General features: G+C 46.2%; 1 protein-coding gene across 5 annotated transcripts in view; it reads left to right on the top strand.

Moving 5' to 3' along the window:
- Positions 1-19,730, top strand: part of LOC126183263 (rho GTPase-activating protein 190) — a 308,492-nt gene that overhangs the window by 221,025 nt on the left and 67,737 nt on the right. For all 5 annotated transcript variants that reach the window (XM_049925082.1, XM_049925086.1, XM_049925085.1 and 2 more), the window contains one exon: positions 426-671. In XM_049925082.1, the coding sequence (XP_049781039.1) occupies positions 426-671 (246 nt within the window). The remainder of the gene's footprint in view (positions 1-425; positions 672-19,730) is intronic.

Below are 19,730 nucleotides of genomic sequence, written 5' to 3'. Positions count from 1 at the left end.
ATTTTTGTTTATGTATACCAGTGGAAATCCATGCCAGCCCCAGTAGCCAGTGATTTTTACTCCTGATGACGATGTGGGAGATGGGCATCGAAAGCTCAAGAATTTTATTCAAACTGACGTGTCTTGAAAACTGAGAAGCTTTTATTCAATTTTTGATTGTTTCAGAACCTTGATTTTGCATTTGCTGGCAATCCCAGCTACCACATATCAATACTCCACCTTGACTTTGCATGTAAACTGACTGATGCGGTTAGTATTGCGTGAATATTATGACTCATTGCTGCTCTACATTATTATTAGGATACTAGTGGTCAGGCTGGGAGAACTTTGATAGTTGATTATAGATGAGTCATTTCTCTTTGCATGCTATAATGATGGATCGCGTGATATAAATTTCATGTGTGATGTGCAATTTTCTCTTCCAGCATATTCTGATTCTGACAGTGACTGGAGTTCTCTTGAACGAAGGCAGAGAGCAGCAGATGCCTACTGCAAAGTAAATCGAAAGCCTACGCCACATAAAAGGATGCGAAAGAAACGTACAGCCATCCCTGTTCCAACACCTAGAGTGCCATCTTCTCAACCATCAGTAACTGCTGAAAATCTTAATATAGCAAACTACCAATTGAAAGATGAACAGTCACGCTGTGCATGTGATTCCAGTGAAAAAGGTAGGTTCATAACACCTTAAAATATTCTGATGCCAATCATTCTGGTTGTTGTAATTCTATTTCCTTACATTTCCACTTTTAAATATTATGTATTCTATACCAAAATATACAGTACAATGCTGCTTATATTCTCAATATCAGAATTCATTTATTTTTATTTATATTGTCTATTAAATATTTGTCAGAAGTTTTGTCATACATCGGTCTTCTTCAGAATATTTCCTTAGTGAAAACTGATGAAATGTTAGGAATGATATGGCTTACTGCAAATATCAGTGTCCTCAGAAAACATAAAAGAAAAATCTAAAAATTTTAAATTACTGGGACTGTAATTATGCTGATACCAGCTTAGAATGCTGGCATGGGATCTCATACTTCTCAACCTAAAAAATTCTTCTTTGGGAGCTCATTAGGATTATCTTCTCATACACAGTTACGTGTATAAATATTTTGACATCTTCAGGGTTCATATTCATGGTGAAGGCAAGGCAGAGCAGCCGCTTGTAATTTTATTGTTGTATTATTTTAATGCAAAAATTATAATATTTGGGAATTTCTGTAGGTTGCCGGACAATCTCGGCACTAACCAATCAGGAAATTATTGTCCCATGTTAGTTGCAGTCATTTTTATAGGTCAAAATTATGATTTTTCTTTATCTCTCTTATGTATTGTGTTTGCAACTCGCGTAACACCTACAAAATTATGCGCATACACACTATCTGATCAAAAGTATCTGGGCACCTATTAGTGGACATTAATATGGGGTGTTTCTACACTTAACCATTGACAGCTTGAACTCTGTAGCCCCACATCCAATGAGCTGCCTGAATAACTGGGGGAATGGCAGCTCATTCTTTCTCAAGAGTCAAAACCGGAAAAGGTAGTGATCTTGAACACTGGGGTCTGAAATGAATGACATTCGAACTGTTCCCAAAGTCATTCCATTGGGTTCAAGCCGGGACTCTGGGCAGCCCATTCCATTTCAGGAATATTATTGTCCACTAACTGTTGCCTCACAGATGGTGCTTTACAACAGGGTCCGTTGTCATGCTGATAACAGTCTTTGTCATGGAATCGTACAGAGTGCACACAGCTGTAAAATGTGTTCATATCCTTCTGCATTTAATATTTTCTTAAGCGCACGAAAAGCACATCCTGCGGGCTTTCAAATAACTACGCACCCACAGACTCTGAGTTGCGATATTAAAAGTTTTGGCTGGTTTTGTTGTCTAGCGACTGGGATACGTAGTTGCCGCATTACAGGCCAAATACTGCAGAGTCTACAGTACACTATAAGAATATGCACATGAATCGAATGGTCAAAGGTTTCTATCGCTCGGCAATTGCGAATTATGAAAGTAGCATATAAATTTATGAATGGAAGATTGCAATTTAATAAAATCTGCAGGTACTATCTTAACGACTTTAAATGATAAGTACGATAGAAGTACTTTTGAGAATGCGGTATATTTCTGCAAAACACTTATTGGTGTCAGTGGCCCAGCAATTAAATAAAATATAAGTTGAATAACAGGGAAACAATAGATTCCTACTGCACGTAATTAGTTATGAACAACAACAAAGCTCACAAGATATTCACTTCTAAACGCACACTACGTCTTCACTGTAGAAACCTTGGAAATCTCACAAGTGCATAAGTCAGCACTACGAAATATTTCTAACGCATAAACTGCTCCACACTCTCCAAGTCCCTCTTGCAACTGTGTGTCCATCGCGCCGTCGCGTCCAGCACCTCCCGTCCTGTCCCTCGTGCCACACTCTCCCGAACTGCCCCTGTCCTCTCTCATCCTACCAGCAACCTGTTATAATGTCAAGTTGAACAAATATATTTCTAGGATGACACAATACGTGTAAGTCACAGAGCAAGTAAAGAAGGTAAGACGAGTGTACACTGTAACAGTGAAATCTGCACTGAGTCCAAGTCTAGCGGCCGCTGGCTGGCTGGCCGCTCAGGTGGCGCGGCTGCTGCATGGCTGGCAGACAGTGCCGCATGTAGAGGCCTCGCGTAACTGCGCAGCAGCACTTTGAAAGATCGGCGAGTCACAACACTTTCCCCCCTTTGAATTTTTTGCACTGGTCTTGACGGAGGTGGCCTGTAGATTGCTAACGTCCGTATGTGTTGTTTGACTGGCCGTAAAGTCTCGAGGAGGAGGCTTCCCGCAGACGGAAGTGTCCCCGATGATAACAGGTCGAGATGACAGGAGACGTAGGAGTCGAATCTGCTGGGGCCCTGTGCACCAATCTGCCTGTGGCAGCAAGTCCGGTTGTTATAACAGGAGACATGGGCGATATGTTGGCGTCTGTAGGAGAAGGAGGCGAGTAGAGTTGCTCCGACAGATGATGGTCATCCGGTTCCTGCATGGGCAGGTCTCCTGATGGTGTCCGTTCTTGTGCTGGCACTGATACAATGGTGAGACGGCTGTGTTGTGAGTAATGGGAGGTGCCAAGATCCGGAGTGTCAGGTAGAGCCGAAGGTGGTGTAGCAGCATTCGGAACAGGCGTTACCGGCACACAAGGCTGAAGCTGGTCCGAATGATGCTTTGCAACACCCGTGTCTATCTGGATTTCATACCGGCCTCGGCCACGGTGTCGTAAGATGCGGCCAGGATTCCATTTTGGCCGTCTGCCATATCCTCGTACCCATACAAGATTGTCGGCGGTGAACCGGCCAAGCGAAGGCTCCCGCGGCTGTGAGGTGGTAGGCTGCAGAAGATGAAGTAGCGTGCGGGGCTGTCGGCCATGTAAGAGCTCAGCCGGGCTGTGGTCGCCCATGGGGGGGAAACGGTAAGAAGCCAGAAATTGGAGAAGTGCATCATCATCAGCAGCAGAAGAAGTTAGGAGTTTCCTCATCTGAGCCTTAAATGTGCGGACCAGTCGTTCAGCCTCACCGTTTGACTGTGGATGGAACGGAGGAGCCGTGACATGCATGATGCCGTGACGGGCACAAAAATCCGCAAAATCGGAAGTGGCAAATTGCAGACCATTATCAGTAACAACAGTAGAGGGAAGGCCTTCCAAAGAGAAAATGCGATCTAGTGCATTGGTGGTTGCCGCGGTGCTAGGCGACGTGCAATGGACAATGAAAGGAAAGTTAGAGTAGGCGTCAATAACGAGAAGCCAAATAAGTACCTAAAAAAGATCCCGCAAAGTCAGCATGAATACGCTCCCAGGGCTTCCAGGCGAAGGCCACGGTGACGAAGATGACTTCGGGGTGGCGGCCTGTGATGCACAAGGGCCGCAGGCAGCGACCATGTGTGCGATTTCAGAGTCGATGCCGGGTCAGTACACATGACGGCGCACCAGAGATTTTGTGCGAGAGACACCCCATTCCCCTTGGTGAAGGAGACGCAAGACCGAAGCATGCAAGGACGCAGGTACCACGACACGCTGCGAAGCATTGTCGGTGGAAAGTAGGATAACAGAATCCCTAGCCGTGAGGCGGTAGTGCAAAGCGTAGTAGTTCTGCAATGGTTCAGAAGTCTTGGCGGACAGACGATCTGGCCAACCCTTCAGAATACAGTGTAAAACCCGGGAGATGGTAGGATCAGAACCCGTAGCAGCCGCCAGCCGGTCCCCGGTGATGGGGAACCTGTCTACAACCCGCTGCTCAGCAACATCCAGGTGAAAACACAGAAGTTTGTCCAATCAAATGCCAGATCAGGACCCATGGGAAGGCGAGACAGTGCATCAGCATTTGCATGTTGAGCCATCAGCCGGAAATGAATCTCATAATTGAAACGAGACAAGTAAAGAGCCCAGCACTGGAGGCGGTGTGCAGCCTTGGGAAGCGACGTTGATGGATGAAACAAGGAAACAAGTGGTTTGTGGTCCGTAACAAGATGAAATTTGGATCCATAAAGAAAAACACCAAACTTATGAAGAACATAAATAATGGCCAAAGCTTCTTTTTCAATTTGGGGATATTTTCGTTGGGCATCCGTGAGTGTTTTGGAGGCATAAGCAATGGGTTGTTCAGAACCGTCAGAAAAACGGTGTCAAGGACTGCACCAACCTCGTATTGAGAGGCGTCTGTGGCAAGAACAACATGGCCAGGTCAATAAGTAGCAAGGCACGGGGCCTGTTTCAGCATAGTCTTTAATTTCTAGAAAGCTGCAGCGCATGACGCGGACCAGTGAAAGGGCACGTTTTTATGCAACAGGAGATGCAACGGCTGAGCCACCGAAGCAGCATACGGTAAAATCGTGTGATAGTATGCTCTATTTTCCCCAAGAAGGCCTGCAGGTCCTTAACAGATGTAGGGCGAGGAAGGGCATCGATCGCAGCGACAGTTTGCTGAAGCGTACGAATACCATCCCGAGAGAGTTGAAACCCCAAGTACGTGATAGATGCCTGAAAAAATTTTGATTTCTGAAGGTTACACTTAAGACCGGCAGTGTGTAAGACATGAAAAAGAGTGAGGAGATTCTGAAGGTGTTCTTCAGTGGTGGAGCCAGTGACAACAATGTTGTCCGTGTAATTTATACACCCAGAGACAGGGAGCAATAATTGTTCCAAGAATCGCTAAAAGAGAGCAGGGGCACTGGCAACTCTGAATGCCAATCGTTGGCACTGATAGAGGCCGAAAGGCGGGTTAAGTACCAGGAACTGCCGGGAAGCAGTGTCGAGAGGAAGTTGATGATAAGCTTCTGACAGGTCAAGTTTAGAAAAATACTGGCCTCCAGCAAGTTTAGTGAACAATTCTTCAGGTCGAGGCATCGGGTAAGTGTCGATGAGACATTGAGCATTTACAGCGGCTTTGAAATCGCCACAGAGACGAATAGCACCATTGGGCTTAGCAATGACAACGACAAGAGAGGACCACTCACTTGAAGTGACAGGAAGCAAGACCCCTGAAGCAGTGAAACGATCCAGCTCCCGTTTGACCCGATCACGAAGGGCCACAGGAATGGGCCGAGCCCGAAAAAACTTAGGCCGAGCAGTGGTTTGAGCATGAGATGAGCTTCAAAGTCGTTTGCATGGCCTAACCCAGGAGAAAAAAGGGACAAAAATGTCGTCGACAAGGAATCCAATTGAGCATAAGGAATGGCATCAGAGACGATATTGACAGAGTCATCTGTGGAGAACCCAAAAACGCGAAAGGCATCGAAACCAAAAAGATTCTCCACGTTACTGTGGTCGACCACAAATATGGTAATAGTGCGAATGACAGATTTGTAAGATACCTCAGCATTAAATTGTCCCAAGAGAAAAATCTTCTGTTTATTGTACGTCTAATTGCCGAGTGACAGGTGATAAGATTGGAGAACCCAACTGAAGATCTGTCTGAGAATTGATGATAGTAGCAGCAGAACCAGTATCCACCTGCATGCGAACATCCTGACCAAGGATTTGGACAGTGAGGAATAAAATCCCTGAAAGGGAAGAAGTACCATTGACAGACAACACAGAAGCAGAATCAGCGTCACTTTCATGAATGTCAGGTATGCGCTCAGATTGGCAAACGGATGACACATGACCCTTCTTTTTGCATTTGTAACACATGGCCCAACATAGTGGACAATCTTCTCGTGAATGTTGCATAAAACACCGCGGACATGAAGTTGCCATGGGTTTTGCTGCAGTTTCTTAGAGGTTTGTTTACGGTTAGGCCGAAGCTGCACTTGGGAGTGTACAGCGGCCACGTCGGCTGGCAGGGGGATGCCGCACGCTTCGTCAACAGCACACAGAGGTTGTACTTCCCCGATATCACCCCATGCCTCTATTTGTGCCCCAGCGGCGCGAGAAATTTCAAAAGTCTGAGCGATGGATAGGACTTCATCTAGAGTTGGATTTGCCAACTGAAGGGCACGTTGCCTAACTTCTTTGTTGGGTGCCGATCGGATAATAGCATCCCATACCATGGAATCGGCGTAGGATTCTTTGTGAACTTCAGTAACAAATTGACACTTTCTACTGAGGCCATGAAGTTCAGCAGCCTAAGCACGATAGGATTGATGCGGTTGTTTTTGACATCGATAAAAGGCAACACGAGAGGTTGCCAAATGCGTTTGCTTTTGAAAATAAACGGACAGAAGTGAGCACATTTCAGCAAAGGACAAAGACACAGGATCTTTCAAAGGAGCCAATTGCGACAACAGTCGATACATTTGAGGTGAAATCCATGAAAGGAACAGAAACTTACATGTTTGTTCATCCGCGACATGAAATGCCAAGAAGTGCTGTCGAAGGCGTTTTTCGTAATCAGACCAGTCTTCTGCCGTCTCGTTGTAAGGAGGTATAGACAACGAAGAGAGACGCCCCGCATTTGATGCCGTGACGAAATCACGAACCACAGATGTGAGAAGCGTTTGCTGTTCAATGAGACCTTGCAATAGTTGCTCTAAAGTAGCCATGGAAACCAGTGGGTCAACGACGAAAAAGAAAAATCCCATCCTTATCGCCAATTGTTATAACGTCAAGTTGAACAAATATATTTCTAGGACGACACATTACATGTAAGTCACAAAGCAAGTAAACAAGATAAGATGAGTGTACATCATAACAGTCAAATCTGCACTGAGTCCAAGTCTAGCGGCCGCTGGCTGGCCGCTCAGGTGGCATGGCTGCTGCATTGCTGGCAGACAGCACCACATGTAGAGGACACGCGTAACTGCACGGTGGCACTTTGAAAGATCGGCGAGTCACAACACAACCCCCACCTGAACTCACTTCCATCCAGTCTCCCCATTCACAAGCGCTGTGATTGGCTAGAGCGCTCGCGCCGTGTCTTCATGCCAATGCACCCACACAAACATAATGACACACATACCAAATGCTGGATTTACATTTAAATAACTTGAAATTAAATAAATATTCCTATGGCCGGGCCATAAACACGCTCTAACACACATTATTAGATACATAAAAAAATTAAATAAACATACATCAAAGGAATAGAACAAAAGGTAGGCCAGTAGCCTAATGTCTCTGTGCTTTCTAAAACACAGTAAATATTTAACCAATTTCTTCATGAATAGTATATATCGGATATACACTCCTGGAAATGGAAAAAAGAACACATTGACACCGGTGTGTCAGACCCACCATACTTGCTCCGGACACTGCGAGAGGGCTGTACAAGCAATGATCACACGCACGGCACAGCGGACACACCAGGAACCGCGGTGTTGGCCGTCGAATGGCGCTAGCTGCGCAGCATTTGTGCACCGCCGCCGTCAGTGTCAGCCAGTTTGCTGTGGCATGCGGAGCTCCATCGCAGTCTTTAACACTGGTAGCATGCCGCGACAGCATGGATGTGAACCGTATGTGCAGTTGACGGACTTTGAGCGAGGGCGTATAGTGGGCATGCGGGAGGCCGGGTGGACGTACCGCCGAATTGCTCAACACGTAGGGCGTGAGGTCTCCACAGTACATCGATGTTGTCGCCAGTGGTTGGCGGAAGGTGCACGTGCCCGTCGACCTGGGACCGGACCGCAGCGACGCACGGATGCACGCCAAGACCGTAGGATCCTACGCAGTGCCGTAGGGGACCGCACCGCCACTTCCCAGCAAATTAGGGACACTGTTGCTCCTGGGGTATCGGCGAGGACCATTCGCAACCGTCTCCATGAAGCTGGGCTACGGTCCCGCACATCGTTAGGCCGTCTTCCGCTCACGCCCCAACATCGTGCAGCCCGCCTCCAGTGGTGTCGCGACAGGCGTGAATGGAGGGACGAATGGAGACGTGTCGTCTTCAGCGATGAGAGTCGCTTCTGCCTTGGTGCCAATAATGGTCGTATGCATGTTTGGCGCCGTGCAGGTGAGCGCCACAATCAGGACTGCATACGACCGAGGCACACAGGGCCAACACCCGGCATCATGGTGTGGGGAGCGATCTCCTACACTGGCCGTACACCACTGGTGATCGTCGGGGGGACACTGAATAGTGCACGGTACATCCAAACCGTCATCGAACCCATCGTTCTACCATTCCTAGACCGGCAAGGGAACTTGCTGTTCCAACAGGACAATGCACGTCTGCATGTATCCCGTGCCACCCAACGTGCTCTAGAAGGTGTAAGTCAACTACCCTGGCCAGCAAGATCTCCGGATCTGTCCCCCATTGAGCATGTTTGGGACTGGATGAAGCGTCGTCTCACGCGGTCTGCACGTCCAGCACGAACGCTGGTCCAACTGAGGCGCCAGGTGGAAATGGCATGGCAAGCCGTTCCACAGGACTACATCCAGCATCTCTACGATCGTCTCCATGGGAGAATAGCAGCCTGCATTGCTGCGAAAGGTGGATATACACTGTACTAGTGCCGACATTGTGCATGCTCTGTTGCCTGTGTCTATGTGCCTGTGGTTCTGTCAGTGTGATCATGTGATGTATCTGACCCCAGGAATGTGTCAATAAAGTTTCCCCTTCCTGGGACAATGAATTCACGGTGTTCTTATTTCAATTTCCAGAAGTGTAAACAAAGACAGAGATGAATAACTATATTTATAAGCATTCTGCTACTGTTTTTTCGTGTAACTGTGGAGTACTTATGGCCTGACGCGATCGATAGTAATTGGCCACTTTGACCTCCAATAACTCATGTACTATTCAAGTTACATGCCTGTAATTCATACCAATGTAGGGTTACACTAATAGTTTTCTAAAGACATGGTGATCGATAAAATTGGATGAAGCGTTTATATTTTGGAAATTCATTTCTGCGTGTTACTTGTATAATTTACAGTCAGATACTAAACTTTAAACCAATAAAGATATTGAAAATCATCAGAATCGTCATGCAAATAATGGTAATCTACAGGTTTCTTTTTGAGGTATCATGGTTCATCTGGCTACTATTAATTTCTGTACAAACTGTGAAATGTCTGCCATTAAGGTTTCACAAAGTCCGCCATCTTTGGCACTCCCGGCGTAGGCATCTCCTTCATCGACACAAAGCAGTGTCCTCATCACAGCGGAATTCCCAGCCACGTGGATGGACCGTGTGCTGGGGCTACCCCTCTCGTCTGCTAACTTTTGGCACCACATGTTTGCTGCCGGGCCCTGGCTGACCGAGTGGCCCGTGCGGCCACGCCAACTTATAATATTTTCAGGGCGCCACAATTCACCCATTACCTCACAACCCATACCATAACACCACCTCTATACGTCACTGTTGACAGCTAACCTTATCCAGGCATTAGCCAAACCTAAACCCATGCAGTGGATTGACACATGGTATAGCATGATTCATCACTCCAAATCACTATCCAGTGGCATTGCTCTCTCCACCACGTCAAGCACCATTTAGCGTTGACTACATAAATGTGTGGCTTATGAGAAGCTACTCGACCATTGTATCCTATTTTTCTTAACTGCTTACACACTGTCATTGTGCTAGATGGAGTGGCGATAGAACTTTGGAACTCATGAGTGATTGCTTCCGCGGACTTCATGCAATTTTTACAACCACCCTCTGCAATGCTCGATGGTTCCTGTCCATTAGTACATGAAATCTGCCTGGTCTTCGTTTAGCTGTAGTTGTTCCCTTATATTTCCACTCATGCAGAGCATGCTGTATAGCAATGTGGTATGATTGATTGTGCTGTTTTTCCATGTGCAAAACAAGAGTCCTTCCTCTAAAAGTATCATAAACTCAAAACTTTACTGATGGGAACTTGCTCTGCAGCACATGGTCGATTCCCTACACTCGACTGTCATTGCTTCCCACAAACTTCTTCAGTTATTGTCATCTACTTTTTCTTTTGTATTGTGTCCCTCTCTCATTTCTGTTAGCATCCCTGAATTGTGCCATCTTATTTACACCTGTTCATATTTCCTATTCTTCACTTATTTATTTCTTTACTAGCTTTGTACCCAGCCTGGTTATTTGTTTATTCCAATCTTCTCTTAGTCCATCTCCTCCTTCCCCCTTTCTCTATCCATCTCTTCCTCCCCCTCTCCGACCATCTCCTCCCCTCCCCTCTCTGTGTACATATACTGCCCCCCTCAGTGGGCTCACATCTCTCTTGTAAGTGCATGCTTGGCCACCACAGGGCTCCAGCCATCACTATGTTCCTTTCTGTGCTGCAAGTATATCCTTATATTATTCTTTTTCCTCTTTTGCTTTTCCATTGGATGATATTCTTGGTGACGATTGTGCTTGCATTTGGTTTATAATTTTGTACACTCGTTTTTTTCTTCTGGGAGTTTATACAACCTTTCATCCTTCACAGCATGATCTCCGTTGTTGGGTTTGACCTACCATTGCTCTTCTAAATTTTACGGAAGTGCAATTGTGCAGAGAATATCACCCAATGTGATGTACATTCCACCTTTTGTCTCTTTCTATTGTTGCACCCTTCCTTTTTTAGCAAACATAATACATCCAAAGCCCAACATGGTAGCCACCCCATCATTGGGGTATCATTAAGTACCTGCGTGGTGGTACCCCCTGACTACACAGGGATCACACTATTGGTGCCTGAGCTGGGAACTCCCGGCATATGCCAAGGAGTATCTGCATGTCGTGGCTAGGACACGGCAACTCTGTGCTACTAGCCAGGATGCCATTGCTGGGTGAGACCTATGGGGAGGGTCACCATTCAGAGTGGGTGGCACCCCAGGCAGATGACTCACAAATGACATGGATCAGAGTTTCTTCTGCTGGTGGCCACACGGCCCCAGTTGTCACTTCTGGAGGAAAGGATTACTACAATGCGGAGAGATTTGACCCCATAATGTTTCCTTCCCTGGCTACGCTGTGGGAGGAATGTAGGGCTAAGAGACAAGGAGAGAAATACTCCCCGCAATAACTAGTGTTCTCTAGTACTGACAGTGATTCCTTTATTGCCACAAAGCCATTATTTTTTAAAGAACATTATGAGGACATGTTTCTGGAAGTAGCAGCAATTCCAAAAATGAAAAGAAATTCAGTCCCAGTTAAAACAGCATCCCCTGCTCAATCGTAGATGTTGCTCACCTGTGACAAGCTAAGTGACATAACACTCTTATTATCATACACATTATCATCTTCCAGCTTGACCTCATTTTGCAGACTGATTATGAGTTATGTGCCAATTTGGAGTGGGGTGTGCATTTTGTTCGTTGTGTCCGGTGGGGACCAAAGGACTATAGAGTTCATACTGGAGCCATCATCTTGGTCTTTGAAGGTGGTTCAGTGCCTGAATAGGTCAAGGTGATGGTATATCGATGTGGTGTGAAACATTGTATGCCCTGTGCCATGTGATTCATTAAATGCATGAGATCTGGGCACATGTCTTCATGTCGTAATGCCAACCTCATCTGTAGGGATTGTGGATGTCAGTTGCATGTGAGCACTCCTTGTGCCTCACCTACCCATCTGTCTCAACTGCGGGGAGTGCCAGTCCACATGCTCACTGGACTGCAGCACCTTCCTAAGAGAAAGCAAAATCCAAGAATAAAAGACTCTTGACCAACTCATTTATCAGTAGACCAAGAAGAAATATGAATTTTTGCATCCTATACATATGACAATGACATTTACTACGGCTATGAAGATGTCGCCCTCTCTAGTGACAGTACCCTCGCCCTTCATGCCTTCTATATCGGATCCTCGGGGCTGCTCAACTACACCCACTGTCCTAGTGGTTGGGGTCCCTCCACTTTCTGTTTCCCCCACATCCACTTTGAGGTCATTGACTCTCCACCCACTGGGGCCATTGATCCCCAACCCACAGCTGGGCAAGCAACACCCTCTTCTAGTCTTTCTCACCAGAAAGGAGTCTCTTGGGACACTCCTCTCCCAGAATTCTGCTGATCTGCAACAGGATACCAGCGAGTGGCTGAAGGAGCCACAGGTTGCTGGCCATAGGGCTTCTCATTTGTCTTCTGTCCCTGAAACTACAGTAGACAAGTCCTTGCAAACAGTGAAATCATCATGGAAATGAGTGACAAAAGGAAGACCTTGAAGACAAAGGAGGTACCACTGGCCCTCATACCACCAGAACCTGCATGTTCCAACTCTGTACTCTAAGCAGAGTTCCTGGTGGCCCCTGTGGCATTGAATGACTCCACACAACGAACTTCAGGACTGATATGTATTGATGCTGTATCATTGCAACAGGTAGCAGCAAATGACCCTGGGGCATAATTTCCCTCCTTGGCCTCTTCATGCCCCTACAGGATACCAATAGTGTGATTCTCCAGTAGAACTGGCTCAACTACAACATCTCTTATGCAGTTCCCCTGCCTTTTGAATTACCCCACAGGAAACTTGGTTCCCCGAATTGCAAACCCCTACGCTCTACAGCTATCGGTGCTATTTTAAGAATTGAGCTATGATAGAATGTCGGACAAAGTTTGCTTGTCAGTTCTGGACACTTTCTACAGTGAACACGTGCCACTCAATATGACGTTGGATTTAACCGTCTGTAATCCGTATCTTCCTCCCAATGGGGAAGTGTCTCAGACTGCATTGTCTGCATTGATTTCTCAGCTACCCCACCCATCCTCATTTTAGGTGATGTCGATGCCCACAACCCTTTGTGGGGTGGAACTGTGACCACTGGCTGCAAATCTTGATCTTTGTCTCTTGAATACCAGTGCCCCACACACTTCAGTGTGGCATATGTATCTTATTCTGTAATTGATCTTTCCATGGTCTTCTCCCCTCTGTCCTTTGGAGAGGCCATGATGACATGTGTGACAGTCATCGTGTCCATCCCTTAACATCACTCGCCTAGGTGTCCACCCAGGTCGGCTCTCAACAATGCTGTCTGGGATGTCTTTGCCTCTGCCGTCACCCTTAGCACCCCACAACATGAAGATATTGATCTGGCTGTACAGAGCACAACTGCAGCCATTCTATCGTCAGCAAGCATAGTAATCCAGTATTCCTTGAGTTCCCCCCTTTGGAAGACAGTAACTGGTGGATTTCAGAAATCACTGTGTCCATTAGAGATCACAGGTGTGCTGTCCAATGCCATAAGTGACATCCATTGATGGAGCACCTCATTGCCTTTAAATGGCTCCATGCTCAGGTCCACCACCTAATAAAATGACAGAAACAATAATGCAGGGAATGGTATGTTACTATCATTGAACTGCATACCCATACTTTGCAGGTTTGGGTAAAGGTTCGACAGATCTGTAGACACCAGTTGCCCTCAGGTGTACCTTGTGTTGCCCTGACTGGTGTGTTGCCTGCACGGATCCAGATTGTGTTGCTGAACACTTTGCTCTGCATTACACTTAAGCCTCTGCATCTGAGAACTACCGATCTGCATTTTGTATCTTCAAACAGCAGGTGAAGTGAATTGACCTAACTTTCACTACACGCCGTCTAGAGCCATATAATGCTCCATTCAGTGAGTGGGAATTCCTCAGTGCCCTAGCCCTTTGCCCTGACATGGCTCCAGGAGCAAACCACATTCACAGTCAAATTCTCAAACACCTGTCAGTGTCGTGCCTTGCCATTTTCAACTGTATCTGTGTGAATTACCATCTCAACAGCAGGCAAATGTTATTGTTCCAGTGCTGAAACCAGATAAGTACCCCCTTGAAATGGATAGTTATCACCCAATTACAGTTTGTCTTACTAATGTTCTCTGCAAATTGCTCAAACATATAGTGAGCTGGCACTGTGTTGGTACCTTGAGTTGGCTGCTACTCAGGATGGTTTTTGCCAAGGCCATTCTACTACTGACAATTTGGGCCTCCTGGAATATGCTACTCAGTCAGCTTTTGCTCACATCAACACATTATTGCTGTCTTCTTTGACTTGCAAAAGGCTTATGACACCACATGACATCATTACATCCTCGTCACCCTACATGAAAGGGGTCTCCAGAGCCCACTCCCAATTTTTGTCTGGAATTTCTTGTCACTCTCTACTTTCCGGGTTCAAGTTCGTGCTTCCCACAGTATCCCCGTATACAGGAGAATGGGATCCCACAGTTCTCTGTGTTGAGTGTGCCCCTTCTTCTAGCGGCTGTCAATAATCTAGCTGCAGCTGTCAGGTCTACAATGTCACCCTCCCTGTATGCTGACAATGTTTGCATCTGCTATTGCTCCTCAGCTCTCAACTGTGGGTGTTGCTGAACACCAACTGCTGGGTGCGGTACTAAGGGCACACAGTCCTTGGCTCTCACCATGGCTGTCAGTTTTCAGCTGCCAAGACATGTGTCATGCGCTTCTGTTACTGTCATACTGTCCACCTGCAACCAGAATTCTACCTCAACAAGCAGTTGCTCAATGTGGTGGAGTCATATCACTTTCTGAGATTGGTCTTTGATGCCAAGTTGACGTGGCCACACCATCTTCTTTTTCCTGGTAGGGAGATCAACCTTCCACAACAGCAGCTGAGGACTGGATCCATGATCATAGTTAGCATACAGTGTTCTGCTCTGAACTCCAATCTCCTCCAAATTGCCTCTTGTCAGGGAGCAGTTGTGTATGGTCCCAGAAAGCCTGTTGACCCCATAATTTTTCACTACCTGTTCCTGGTTGTCACCCCTTTGAGAGGTAGGTGGTTCTTACTACCACAGCAGTTCTTTCCATACAGTAAATGATGTGTGTATCAACTTCAGTTGAAACTGATTCATTAGTGTAGGAGGAGGTGTGGAACATACATACACTCCTGGAAATTGAAATAAGAACACCGTGAATTCATTGTCCCAGGAAGGGGAAACTTTATTGACACATTCCTGGGGTCAGATACATCACATGATCACACTGACAGAACCACAGGCACATAGACACAGGCAACAGAGCATGCACAATGTCGGCACTAGTACAGTGTATATCCACCTTTCGCAGCAATGCAGGCTGCTATTCTCCCATGGAGACGATCGTAGAGATGCTGGATGTAGTCCTGTGGAACAGCTTGCCATGCCATTTCCACCTGGCGCCTCAGTTGGACCAGCGTTCGTGCTGGACGTGCAGACCGCGTGAGACGACGCTTCATCCAGTCCCAAACATGCTCAATGGGGGACAGATCCGGAGATCTTGCTGGCCAGGGTAGTTGACTTACACCTTCTAGAGCACGTTGGGTGGCACGGGATACATGCAGACGTGCATTGTCCTGTTGGAACAGCAAGTTCCCTTGCCGGTCTAGGAATGGTAGAACGATGGGTTCGATGACGGTTTGGATGTACCGTGCACTATTCAGTGTCCCCTCGACGATCACCAGTGGTGTACGGCCAGTGTAGGAGATCGCTCCCCACACCATGATGCCGGGTGTTGGCCCTGTGTGCCTCGGTCGTATGCAGTCCTGATTGTGGCGCTCACCTGCACGGCGCCAAACACGCATACGACCATCATTGGCACCAAGGCAGAAGCGACTCTCATCGCTGAAGACGACACGTCTCCATTCGTCCCTCCATTCACGCCTGTCGCGACACCACTGGAGGCGGGCTGCACGATGTTGGGGCGTGAGCGGAAGACGGCCTAACGGTGTGCGGGACCGTAGCCCAGCTTCATGGAGATGGTTGCGAATGGTCCTCGCCGATACCCCAGGAGCAACAGTGTCCCTAATTTGCTGGGAAGTGGCGGTGCGGTCCCCTACGGCACTGCGTAGGATCCTACGGTCTTGGCGTGCATCCGTGCGTCGCTGCGGTCCGGTCCCAGGTCGACGGGCACATGCACCTTCCGCCGACCACTGGCGACGACATCGATGTACTGTGGAGACCTCACGCCCCACGTGTTGAGCAATTCGGCGGTACGTCCACCCGGCCTCCCGCATGCCCACTATACGCCCTCGCTCAAAGTCCGTCAACTGCACATACGGTTCACGTCCACGCTGTCGCGGCATGCTACCAGTGTTAAAGACTGCGATGGAGCTCCGTATGCCACGGCAAACTGGCTGACACTGACGGCGGCGGTGCACAAATGCTGTGCAGCTAGCGCCATTCGACGGCCAACACCGCGGTTCCTGGTGTGTCCGCTGTGCCGTGCGTGTGATCATTGCTTGTACAGCCCTCTCGCAGTGTCCGGAGCAAGTATGGTGGGTCTGACACACCGGTGTCAATGTGTTCTTTTTTCCATTTCCAGGAGTGTACATGCATACATACTGTATGTAAATCCATACATATATATGTATATGGATTTTGACACCCATGTACAAAAATAGCTCAGTTATTATTTCTTTTCAATTGTACAGCTATTGATCCGGTCTTTCTATGGTTTTGTTCTTCTCCTTAACTGTTCGCTTCCCTCTTATCTGTCCATCTCAGTTTCTTTGTTCTTTCAGGTACCAGGTTGTAGTTTTCTTTTTTTACACTTCTCGTAAGTTGCTAACATCTGGTCTCTCAAGTTTTCAAGGCTCATCTGTTTCTGACATTGCTTGTTGCTTTTCACTTTGTCGTGTCCTACACTACATGATCAAAGGTATCTGGACACCTGGCTGAAAATGACTTACAAGTTTGTGCCACCCTCCATCGGTAATGCTGGAATTCAATATGGTATTCGCCCACCCTTAGCCTTGATGTCAGCTTCCATTCTCGCAGGCATACATTTAATCAGGTGCTGGAAGGTTTCTGGTAGAATGGCAGCCAATTCTTCATGGAGTGCTGCACTGATGACAGGTATTAATGTCGGTTGGTGTGTCCTAACACCAAATCGGCATTCCAGAACATCCCAAAGGTGTTCTATAGGATTCAGGTCAGGACTCTGTGCAGGCCAGTCCGTTATGTGGATGTTACTGTCATGTAACCACTCTGCCACAGGCCGTGCATTATGAACAAGTGCTTGATCGTGTTGAGAGATGCAGTCACCATCCCCAAATTGCTCTTCAACAGTGGGAAGCAAGAAGGTGCTTAAACCATCAATATAGGCCTGTGCTGTGATAGTGCCACGCAAAACAACAAGGGGTGTGAGCTCCCTCCATGAAAAACATAACCACACCATAACACCACTGCCTCCAAATTTTACTGTTGGCACTACACACACTGGCAGATGATGTTCACCGTGCATTTGCCATAACCACACGCTGCCATCAGATCGCCACATTGTGTACCAAGATTCATCACTCCACACAACATTTTTCCACTGTTCAATCATGTAATGTTTATGCTCCTTAAACCAACAAGGCATCGTTTGGCATTTATGGGCATGATGTGTGGCTTATGAGCAGCAGCTCGGCCATGAAATCCAAGTTTTCTCACCTGTCATAGTACTTTCAGTTGATCCTGATGCAGTTTGAAATTCCTGTGTGAAGGTCTGGATAGATGTCTGCCTATTACACATTACGACCCTCTTTAACTGTCGGCAGTCTCTGTCAGTCAACAGACGAGGTCGGCCTACACGCTTTGGTGCTGTATGTGTCCCTTCATGTTTCCACTTCACCATCACATCGGAAACAGTGGACCTAGGGATGTTTAGGAGTTTGGAAATCTTGCATACAGAGGTATGAAACAAGTGACACGCAATCACCTGACAATATTCGAAGTCCACAAGTTCCGCGGAGCGCCCCATTCTACTCTCTCACGATGTATAATGACTACTGAGGTTGCTAATATGGAGTACCTGGCAATAGGTGGCAGCACAATGTACCTAATATGAAAAAAGGATGTTTTTGGGGGTGTCCAGATACTTTTGATCACGCAGTGTCTTTAATCTATTTTGGGCCTAGATAAATTTCCTCCTAACATGTTGAAAAGTTCATATACAACAGCCCTTTCCTCCTCATTTTGCCAGATGGAGGCACCCTGGCTAAAAAAAATCTACATAGTTACCATTCTGCATCTGTGTAACAAGTAGACTTTTTCTCTGTTGATCCAGCTGTAGTTTCCTTTTGGACCTGTGCTGTGATGCAGACTGGTGTAAATTAATATGTGAACATAATACAGTACATTCAATAATAAATACGTAATCCAGCTAATGTAGTGTGTGTACTTTCTTCTCTATTGGTTTAGTAGGATGAGTTATATTTTTATTAGACTATACCAGAGAAAAAACTTTGTAACATAAATTGTGGGAAACATTGTCTGCTCTATTTACTCACATTAAGGATTTGCTGGGGCTGGGCATGGCTGTGCTTGCAAATAAAAGATCACACATAACTGGCTTTTGTTACTTCTCATGGACTCTGAGAAGTGAAGCAGTAATGATATTAAAAGTGGAAGTTGGCACTGAAAAGACTACTCTGATAAAAGCTACATGGTCATCTTTTTTGTTTTTTACTTTGTGTCACACTTCCTCCAACACCATAAGCTACAGAATGTTCTTTTAGTAGGAACTGCTGATCATGGGAGTATTCTCGTATAGAAAGGATGGTAAAGGATGAAAGAACATTAGACTACATGTGTGCTTAAAGGAAGTCCCTCTAACTAAGGGCTCACCTTCCGAGGATGTAATGTTTCCAAGTAGAGAAGGAATTAGCATATTTCATCAAAATATAAGAGGCATTAGAGAGAAAGTTAGTGAACGGCTTATAGATGTTGACTCTGAAATTATTGGTATATCAGAACACCACTTGAATAATTTGACAATTCAGAGGCTTCCTTTACCAGGATACAGATTAGCTGGCTGTTTTTCAAGGAGTTCCTTCCGGACTGGGGGAGTGGCTATGTACGTAAAAAGCAGTATTCCTTTTGAGTTTATAGACGTATCACGACACTGCACTGAACAGATATTTGAAAATCGTGCAGGGGCAGTTGAATTTAGTGAAACTAAACTTCCAATTGTTGTTGTTCATAAGTCCCCTAACTCTGACTTCAGAGCATTTCTGCTCAAGCTAGAGGGGGTTCTTGATTCACATTGTAGGAAGTACCAGAAATTAGTTATATGTGGTGACTTCAATATAAATTTTGATAAATTTTGTATGTGATGGTGCAAGAAAAAGGATGTTGGTAGATCTCCTAAATTCATATGATCTGATTCAGACTGCGTTTTTTCCAACTAGGGTGCAAGGAAACAGTAGCACAGCCATAGACAGTATTTTTATTCATTCTTCATTACTAAATGGGCATTCTGTTAGTAAAAGCATGAATGGCCTTTCAGACCATGATGCACAAATTTTAACACTAAAAGGCTTTTGTACTCAAACAAATGTCACATATAGTTACAAACTATGTAGGAAAGTTAATCCGACAGCAATAGAGAGTTTTTTAAACGTTGT

This window comes from Schistocerca cancellata, chromosome 4 (genome assembly GCF_023864275.1).
Source record: "Schistocerca cancellata isolate TAMUIC-IGC-003103 chromosome 4, iqSchCanc2.1, whole genome shotgun sequence".
NCBI classification, from domain to species: domain Eukaryota; kingdom Metazoa; phylum Arthropoda; class Insecta; order Orthoptera; family Acrididae; genus Schistocerca; species Schistocerca cancellata.
This window is presented reverse-complemented; position numbering and strand designations above follow the sequence as displayed.